The 9,955-nt window shown below is 54.8% G+C and overlaps 1 protein-coding gene across 1 annotated transcript; it reads right to left on the bottom strand.

Moving 5' to 3' along the window:
* Nucleotides 1-6,006: 6,006 nt before the first annotated feature.
* On the bottom strand, nt 6,007-9,748 carry LOC121022520 (testis-specific Y-encoded protein 1-like). The gene is made up of 6 exons (XM_040463702.1): nt 8,920-9,748; nt 7,611-7,688; nt 7,344-7,455; nt 7,054-7,199; nt 6,857-6,948; nt 6,007-6,160 (listed from the first exon to the last, which is right to left on the bottom strand). The coding sequence occupies exons 1-5, from the start codon at nt 9,601-9,603 to the stop codon at nt 6,877-6,879; spliced, it is 1,092 nt and encodes a 363-aa protein (XP_040319636.1). The 5' UTR covers nt 9,604-9,748; the 3' UTR covers nt 6,007-6,160; nt 6,857-6,876.
* Between the last annotated feature and the right edge of the window lie 207 nt (nt 9,749-9,955).

The raw sequence follows: 9,955 nt of genomic DNA, 5'->3' as shown, positions 1-9,955 counted from the left end.
TATCTATCTATCTATCTATCTATCTATCTATCTATCTATCTATCTATCATCATCATCTATCATCTCTCTATGTATATGTATATGTATACTTATAATTATATTTATATTTATTTATATTTATAAATAGAAATATATAATTAGATATATAGAGATATATAGAGATATATAGATGTAGATATAGATATAAAGATATATAGATTTTTTTTTTCTCCAACTCTTCAGAGAAGATAATGGCCATAAATTCATACCTTTCAGTACTCACTGTAAATGTCAGTGGACTCAATGCTCCAATCAAAAGACATAGGGGAACAGAATGGATGAGAGAACGAGCTCCATCGATATGCTGTTTACAAGACACCCACTTTAGTTGTAAACACAACTTCAGAGTGAAAATAAGAGGATGGAGAATCATCTGTCATGCTAACCGTCAACAAAACAAAGCCAAAGCAGCCATACTTCTATGAGACAATCTAGACTTTAATGTAAAGACTGTGTCAAGTGATGCACAAGGGCATGATGTCATAATCAAGGGGTCTATCCACCAAGAAGACCTAGCAATTGAAAACATTTATGTGGCGTATTTGAGAGCAGCCAACTACACAAATCAATTAATCACAAACATAAGGAACCTCATTCTTAGTCATGCCATCATAGGGGGAGACTTCAGCACCCCACTCGCTGCAATAGACAGATCATCTAAACAAAAAATCAACAAGCAAACGGGGGCTTGGAATGACACACTGGACAAGATGGGCTTCACAGATATCTTCAGAACATTTCATAAGAAAGCATAATAAAGAATATACGTTCTTCTCCAGTGCTCATGGAATATTCTCCTCTATAGATCATATCCTGGGGAAAAAAGTCAACCCTAAGGAAGTTCAAAGAGATCGAGGTCACACCGTGCATATTTTCAGACCACAACACTACGAGACTCGAAACCAACTACAAGAAACAATTTGGAAAGGTAACAAACACTGGGAGACGGAAGAACATCCTACTAAAGAATGAATGGGCTAACCAAGGGTTTAAAGAGGGTATAAAAAGTGTATGCAAGTCAATAAAAACGTATGTGGAAGTCAGTGATAACACCACAACCCAAAACCTCTGGGACGCACGAGAGTCGGTAATAAGAGGACCTATCTAGCAAGTCAGGTCTTCCTAAAGGAGAAAGAAAGATCTCAGAGACACAACCTCACCTTACGCCTTAAGAGGCTGTGAAAAGAACACCCTATGAAACGCAAAACATTCAGAAGACAGGAAGTAACAATGACAAGAGCGGAAATTAATGCTATGGAAACCAAAAGTCAAACAAAACAAAAACAAAAACAACCTCAAACAAACAAACCAACCAAAATAGGAGAACAGATCCATGAGCCCAGAAGCTGCTTCTTTGAAGGAATTAACAAAATTGATAAGCCAGTCATCAGTCTGATGAAAAAGAAAAAGGAAAGGGCCCAAATAAATAAACTCAAGAATGAAAGAGGAGAGATCACCAGCAACACAGCAGAAAGGCAAACAATAATAAGAGAACATTAGGAGCAATTATTTGCCAATAAAATGGGCAATCTGAGAGAAATGGACAAATTCCTAGACACATATACACTACCAAAGCTGAAAGAGGAAGAAGAGGAAAATTTGAAACAGACCCATAGCCAGTAAAGAAATCAAATTACTAATCAAAAACCTGCCGAAGGAAGAAGACTGCAGGGCCAGATGGCTTTCCAGGGGAGTGCCAGCAAACATTTCAGGAAGCGTTAACACTTATTCTCTTGAAGCTGTTCCCAAAATAGAAATGGAAGGAAAACTTCCAAACTCTTTCTATGAAGCCAGCGTTACCTTGATTCCAAAACCAGAAAGAGACCCGACTAAAAAGGAGAAGTATAGACCAATTTCCCTGATGCACATGGATGCCAAACTCCTCAACAAGATATGAGACACTGGGATCCAACAATACATTAAAATGTTATTCACCACGACCCAGTGGGATTTGTACCTGGGAGGCAGGGCTGGTTCAACATCCACAAAACAATTAACGTGATTCATCACATCAATAAAAGAAAGGACGAGAACCACAGGATCCTCTCAATCGATGCAGACAGAGTGTTTCACAAAATACAGCATCCTTTCCTGGTAAAAACCTGCAAGAAAGTAGGGATAGAAGGAGCACACATCGAGATCATAAAGCCACGTATGGACGACCCGACGTTACTCTCATGCTCTCAGCTCAAGTCACGAACGAGACAGGAATGTCCACCCTCTCCACTGTTATTCAACATAGTATTGGAAGTCTTAGCCTCAGCCTCTTCATCCTTCTGCTCCCCCTCTTCAGCTACTGCTCTTCCAGCCCTGGCTCTACCTTGTCTCCTCCTTCTTCCCTCTGCTCACGTCCTCCTCAGTTTCCTCCCCCAGCTGCTCCTGCTCCTCGACTCGTGCTCCTCCTCGACTTCCTCCTCCTCCACTTCTTCCCTTGCCTGCACCCGATCATTCACTCTTCCTCCTCCTCCTGTAACTCCTCCCAATCCTCTTCCTCCATCTGATCCTCCACCTCCTCCTCCAACTCTTCCTCCTAGGCATCTTCCTCCTTCTCCAGGTCCTCTCCTGCTACTGCCCTTCCTGCCCTACTTCTTTTGATCTCCTCTTTTTCCCTCTGCTCTCGTCCTCCTCAACTCCCTCCTCCAGCTGCCCCTGCTCCTTTGGCGCCTGATCCTCCTCTTCCTCGTGCTGGACATCATCCTCTTCCATTTGTCCTTCTCCTGTACCCAGTCATTCGCTCCCCCTCCTCCTCCTCCACTTCTTCTTCTAACCCCTCCCAATCCTCTTCCTCCAGCGCCTCCCGCTCCTGCTCTTGCTCCTCGGTCTCTTCCTCCTTCTGCTCCTACATTTCTGCTCACTCTATTCCAACCCTGGCTCTACCTTTGCTCCTCATCCTCGTCCCTCTACTCTCGTCCTCCTCAAATTACTCCCCCAGCTGCTCCTCCTCCTTTGGCTCATGCTCCTCCTCATCCTGGACATCCTCCTCCTCCACTTGTTCCCTCGCCTGCACCCAATCATTCACTCCTTCTCCTCCTGCTCTAACGCCTCCCAATCCTCTTCCTCCAACTCCTCCTCCCCCTCCCCCTCCTCCTCCTCCTCCCCCTCCTCCTCCTCCTGCTCCAATGCTTCCTCTGGTCATCCTACTCTTCCCCAGGCACATCTTTGTCCCTTAAGACCACCACAATCTCCTCTAAGAATGGGAGCAAAAGCTCTCGCACTGCGCCCAAGCCATCTGCAATGAGCACCGGACCCTGGGGCATAGGCCCTCACAAGCCATCGTGTCCCTGCAAAAGGAGCCTGGCAACCTCCAAGGCCTCCCGGGGAAACCTGGTAGTGGGAACCTGGGAGCAGCGACAGGGACCCCGGTGCAGCGACAGCCAAGGGACCATCGTATCGTGCTCTGTCTTTTCAACAACACCTATAGCAGTATCGGATCTAGAGGTCAGGCCCCAACGGGCCTCACATGCGACCCCTGACCAGCCAGCCCTGTGTCGGCAGCGCCATCCAGGAGGAAGCTCACCGACACACATGCCATGCCTGAGACACCAAGGCGCTTCGATCACCCCCTAGGCAGATAAGGTCAGAGCTAGGTTACTCCATGGGACCTGATGCATCCCTACAGTCGTCCCCAGTTCCTTGTAGGACAGGTCGGACTCCCTCCACTGGGCCATGGGGTATCCATGCTGTCAAGCTGGCAGCAGCCAACACATGACCAGCGGTACTGAGACACTGTCCAGCCTTTCCTCTCATGCTGGACGGTGGCAGCGTCTTTACCGAAAGCCCTGTAATGGGGGCAAAGGGCTGTGGGGAAGGCAGGTAGGCGGGTAGCCAGGCACAGATGAGACCACCTGCTGTGATCCCGCAGGGCCACTGGGACTTCACTTCCATCTGGCCCACACGCAAATGCTAGGGATGGGGCTTTGGGGGCAGTGCGGACGCCTTGCAGCTTCAGCGTCAAGGAGCTGGGCACACACACCTGTGGGCACAGCCGGCAGCACACTGGGACCAGTGTTCCTCCTTAGGCCCCCTTGACCCTCCACCACCTGAGAAGAATACGGGGGGGTGGGCTGTAAGGCTTTAGACTCCCCCAAAGCGCACACGCAGTGGGCCACGTGCTGCCCGCTGCGGTTTGGGGCGGGGCGGGTGGAGCACGGTCGGGATTCCTGACTCCAATGTCCACAGCATCCTCCGTCGACATGCAACTGCTGAGACACTGAGAAAGAAACCCAGTTCCCCATGTTACATGAGGCCAGGAGTCGACAAAGCCTGAGGCTAATCAGGGTCGCCCGCACAGGGACTGAGAGGCTCATGCTGGCACCACTCACGTGCAAGGGGAACAGAGTTCTGGGACACTCCTTGACACGTCCCGAGCCCAGCTGCAGCGGCAGGGGTGATCTTGTGCTGCGGGGAGAGGTGTTGCTGGCAACGAACTGTCCCCTAAGAGAGCAGCTGGCAGGCTGCTCACCTGCCCATCCACACACGGATCCCCACACACCACACTGCTGCGACACTCCAGGGCGACGCAAGTCACCTGAGGTCTAGGGTCCAAGCTCCTCCCTTTCCCAGGGCCTGGTGCACAGGAAGCAGAGAGGAGAGCCCTGAGGCAGAGCTGACTGGTGACAAAACACGGCACGTCTGCCTACAGCAGAGATCTTGCTGGACGCCTCCCTCCAGCGAATTACCTACGCCCTCTGCACACAACGTAGCCTGACAGCTTGGGTTCCTTAGCCACTCTATGCACAAGGCCTGGGCACAACCTTGTAGCCCCTCAGTATTTGCTACCGTAGGCCCACCAGGGCATCTCAAAACACACACACACACACACACACACACACACACACACACACACACACACACACTCACTCACTCACTCACTCACCACTCTCACATAGACACACACTAACACACACACAAGCACACTCACTCACAAGTGGTCCACTGGCCACTGGGCTCAGGCTTTCCTCCCCTCGGTCCCCGTCTTGACCTTGCACCAATTTCCCTTTTGCATCCTGACTTGAGCCCCCTGGCAGAGCAACAGTTGCACCCATCCCAGCGATTACCATCAGGACTCAGGAGGGAAGGGACTGCACTCTCGTATTCTGGCACCTGACGGTCCCACATAAGCACCTCATCCACAGAGACCCCTGTGTCTCTCCTTGTCTCGCCAGCGGCCTACACACCCACTCCCGCACACACAGAGACACACGGCTACGCAATCGCACGAACATATGCACGCACACAGTGCCGGCACCACCACGGATCTCAGGCCCAGTTTGCCACAGACGCCCACACACACTCGCAGGAACTCACGCTGGGTCTCCGCCCTCGCGCGTACTCTCTCCATGAAATCCCACTCATAAGCCTCGCTGCTGCCCAAAACCCATACCTGCCTCTTCCCCTCACACATCTCCCATCCTGAGCCACTGTCTCAGGACAGGGCTCGGGGTCAAAGGGACCCCGGGTGTGGGAGGCAACAGCAAGGTGTACTGGCATCGACTCTGAGAAGCCTGCCTACTCCTGAGTTCTCTGGGGACACGGGGCCTTAACTCTGATCCTCACTGGAGGCGCTGCTCACCGGATTCTCTCTCACCAAGGAGACGACACCCCTCTGGGAGCAAGGGTCCTGGCTGAATCTCCCCAAGTCCTGGCCACACTGTGCCAGGACCCAATGGACCAATTTGGTCCCGCTGTGCAATCCCCTTCCCTGCCTTTCGGCTCTGGCCTATACAACCAGTCTCCACGTAACAGGTCTGTCTCTTCCTCCTCCTCCTTCCAGACTCTGCCTGCCCAGGAAGGCAGGCCTCTGTGCACATGGCAACACCTGCCCCACACCAGTACTGCACCTCTCCTGCACACACAGAATCACCCTGGCAGCGGCTAGGACAGTCACACTCAGGTCCCGTCCTCGTCGTCCCTCCTCGGGTCCCCCATAAACACACACACACACACACACACACACAGAAACAGAAGGGTTTTTAGCTTCCTGTATGTGTCCACATAAACATCGTGGCAACTCTTCAAGGCTGCCACATGTGATCACTTCCCCAATTGTCTCCGGGGCTCGTAGAAGATAGGAGACGCATCCACCCATCTCTTCCAGCGCTGGTCGCGTCCTCCATTGTTTCTGCATGGGCAAACATAGAAGTTCTGTGCCTTTCACGCCCACACAGATGCAGAGCCCCTGACGCATATGGGCACACGCAGACACATTCGCGTACACGCACACACACGCACCCCCACGCAACAGACACCAAGAGTGATACGGGATATTTGCAAATACATCCCAGATGGTGTCACACTTGTGCCTCGCCCTTTTGTGATCCCTCCTGCTTTCTCACCCAGGGATTCATTTCCAGCCCCCAATGGCCTTGGACTAGTTCTAAGAATGGCTGTCAGGTTGCGGGAGGACATGGCGTGGCGGGGCACATGAAAGGAAGTGCAAGATTCTCACCACAGTGGCGCCTGGGGACACGGCAGCTCCAGTCCCAAAGACTGGCAGGCAAATCCAGACTGAAGGAGCAGGGGGAAGCCCGGGAGAGGGCGGACATCCACGGGGAGCATTTGTGGTGGAGAAGCATTGCTCCTCCCGAGTTGCTCTGCAAAGCCCCAGCCCACAGCACAACTGCATTTGGATTGCAGGCATCGACCCACTGTGTGTTTGCAGTTGAGTCCCTGCAGGTCCCTTGTCATGCTCCCACCCGCTCCCCATGCTACCTGGGTCCCAGTCTCGGCGGACCTTCCACTTCCAAGCCAACGTCTGGCCCACGTTCCCTTGCCCATACAACACACGTGTCAACACACCGCATACTGGCGTTCTCACCGACACGTGCGCACATCAGGTCACTGTCTTCTGGTCCCTTCCTCCCTCAGGTAGTACTGCAGGGGATTGGGCCACAGGTCCTCGATGATGATCTGGTAGGGGACACAGGCCGGCGCCACATTGGGCATAGCCCACTCTCCTCTCTGGCCGGGGGCCACCCACATCCCCACTGCTGACGAAGGCCTCAGGGGCCCCACCTCGGCAATCCTGTTTGTCCCTGGGCAGCTGTGCTCACACAGCCCGTTGAACAAGTGAAGGCTGGTGGGGTCATGCCTGCGACTGGGAGCTCCATGTTCATAATCGCAGAACCACTGGACTGGAGTGGCACGTGATGCCCTGTAGCCTGCAGGCAGAGAGGTTTAGAGGAACAACCTGATGGCCTCCTCCCCAGCCCCCTCCCCCTTCCCCTCCCCCTCCCCCTCCCCCCTGCCCCTGATGCATGCTCATCAGCCCCCTGCCCTGCACCATCATGGGACCCACACCCTACCAGCAAAGCTAAGCTGATACTCCTTAATGATCACTGGGTTCCGGAAGTACGGGTTCTCCACAAAGAAGAACTTCACTCTGCAGCGGTACTTGGGATGGCCCACTTCCTCCACCTGCCGTGAGCAATGGGACAGGAGGGGGCAATGTCCTCCCTCGGGGTCCTGACCTCCTTGCCTGTCTGTGAGGGTGAGCAGCTTTGCCTCACCCTCTCCTGCCCAGATCCCACATCCGACGGGACGGCCCCCAGCCACAGCCTCCCCAGTCTGACCTCCAAGTCGACCAGGTAGCTGAGCACGTCTTTGTCCTGGGCACCGCTCATGGCCGACAACTGGGGGTGATTCAGAATCTGTGCTGGGTCAAGGAGCTGTGTCTTCAGATGCTGTGGACACAGACACAGACCACCCCCCCACCCCAACCTTCCCAGGGTAAGAGCAAGGGACTAGATCAGGGCATGTGCAGAAAGACCAGGAAACACTAGCCCCCACACTCCTCAGCCTCTGCAAATGCACCAGACCCCATCGACACTGGGCTGTCCGTTGGCTTCCTGTACCTCCCACGCTGTCTGCACACAGCAGGGAGAGACTCCACTGCCTGGACTCCTCACAGTTCCCTCATATACCTGACCTGTGTGGGTTGCCAGCAGCCCATCATAGCTTGTGATGTCGGCATGTGCTCTGACCCCTCCTCACGGCTGGGTGTCTTGGCATATTCCCGTGAAGACCAATGTTGTCAGCGGCCTTCTGAGTCCAGCAGGAATAACACGGCTTACAAGAAACCGACTGCACACTTACGATGCAAACAGAGGGTGTGGGAGGGAGAAAGAGATCGAGAAGCACGGACAAGGAGGGGAGAAGAGGGAAATGACAGTAGACACAGTGACACAGCCAGTCAGGAGAGAAAGACATGGGTGGGACCCAGCCGGAGCCTGAGGACAGAGAGGGAAGCAGGGGTGGAGATACCAGGAGAGAATCCTCTGTGTGTATGTGTGTGTGCGTGTGTGTCTGTGAGTGTGTGTGTGTGAGAGGGTCTGTGGAGGCACATTGTACCCCGCTCAGAGTCGGTCTGAGTCGTCCCACTGTCTGGAACAGGGGGGTGGCATGGTTCCACTAAAGGCCATGAGTGTGTGTCTGAAATGCTCTCTTTTGACGGAACTGCTAGAAAACGTACACAGCCTGTGAATGTGAAGGTGGGTGTGCGGCCTGTGTAACTCTCCCATTTGGCAGCGAAACGTGTCCGTGCCCTATCTGCTCTGAGTGAAGGCTGCTTTGTGCTACCCTAGCTCTGGTAGCATGGGGACACATGCCTCACGTCCACAAATCATGTTTGAGAGCAGCCTGCAGGCCAACGCTGGCGGAGACCTAGAGGAAGCGGGTCTCCAAGTCCCCAAGTCCCCCCATCCCCAACAACCGCCCCTGTCCAAGGCCTTACATTGGATCCCAGACCACACCAACCCAGGGCCAGGGACCACTGCCCAGCTCTCCTCCCTGGGGGCCATCGCCCTGAGGCACCCTGCTCTCAGGGCCCAGCCCTCCTGCACAACAGCCCCCGCCATCACCCACCAGCACAAGGAAGGATACCGCCTGGGCCCAGAAGCCAGGGATGTGCTTGATGATGGCCCTTCTGTGATCCAGGTAAGAAATGCGCCTCCGAAGAATCCTGCGCTTCAGCCGCCATAAGGCCCTGGAATCTTGGGCATTCCCAGCGCTGATCTCCAGCTGAAGACGCTCCAGCGCTGCCAGCGGGTCCTGGGCTGAGGCAGGACGCAGCACTGGCTCTTGCTGCTGCAGCTCCTGTGAGAGCTGGGGCCCCTCCTCCGCCTCTGCATCTGCCTCGGGCTTCTCCTCTTGCTCCGGAACCTCCTCCAGCTGCTCTCTCTCCTCCTCCACCTCCTCCTGCTCGGCCATGTCCTCCGCTTCTGGCTTGGCTTCCTCAGAATTCTCCTCTCCGGCCACCTCTTCCTCGGTCGCCTCCCCGTCCTCTTCCTCCACCCCGATCACCACCTCAGCCGCCACCATTCCGTCATCCAATATCACCACCAATTCCTCCGCTGGGCTTGCCACCTGTATCTCACACCCGGCCTGGGCTTCCTGCACAGGATGGGCGCTTGCCGCCCCTGAACCTGGGGACTGCGGCCAGCCCGCGCCCTCCAGCGCCCCTGCATTCCCGCGGGCCGGGGACTCTCGACCTTTCTCACCCAGGACGATCAGGGCCCAGGGTCGACGGGAATCACCGCTTTTTCCGGACCGCGACACGCTGGCCATGACGCTCGGCCCCGCCGGCCCCAGAGCAGCTAGGGCAGCCTCAGGACAAGGACAGGGAAATGGCAGCAGGTGGACGGAGCCTTGGCCTCAAGGCGGTTGGCTCCCGGGTGCCTCCCGCCGAAGCCCGCCCAAGTGGGGCGCAGGCGCACTGGCTCTGGGATTTGACGACTCCTCATTGGCTGTGGCTGCTGTGGAGGAGGGGCTGAGACAGAGGCAGTGAAGAGTGTGCGCATGCGGCCTGGGGGCGAAGTGGTTCCAGGGCAGGTGAGGCCCGCTGGCCAGGTTGGCGGAGCAATCAGTTGCAAGACAGGAAGCCCGGGTGTTGGCCGCCCGCTAGCGCGCGCCAGCGGCC

Source organism: Herpailurus yagouaroundi, unplaced genomic scaffold, assembly GCF_014898765.1.
Source record: "Herpailurus yagouaroundi ecotype Mexico unplaced genomic scaffold, PumYag 415, whole genome shotgun sequence".
In the NCBI taxonomy this organism is placed as follows: domain Eukaryota; kingdom Metazoa; phylum Chordata; class Mammalia; order Carnivora; family Felidae; genus Herpailurus; species Herpailurus yagouaroundi.
The sequence above is the reverse complement of the archived record's forward strand: the minus strand, read 5'-3'. Positions and strand labels throughout refer to the sequence as shown.

Excerpts from the sequence above, each read along its gene's own strand:
- LOC121022520 (XM_040463702.1), bottom strand. The coding sequence starts at position 9,603 with ATGGCCAGCGTGTCGCGGTCCGGAAAAAGCGGTGATTCCCGTCGACCC. Across the intron at positions 7,689-8,919 it reads CTGGCTTCTGGGCCCAGGCG|ATTCTGAATCACCCCCAGTT; the intron begins GTATCCTTCCTT and ends GACCCAGCACAG. Across the intron at positions 7,200-7,343 it reads GTATCAGCTTAGCTTTGCTG|GCTACAGGGCATCACGTGCC; the intron begins GTAGGGTGTGGG and ends CTCTGCCTGCAG.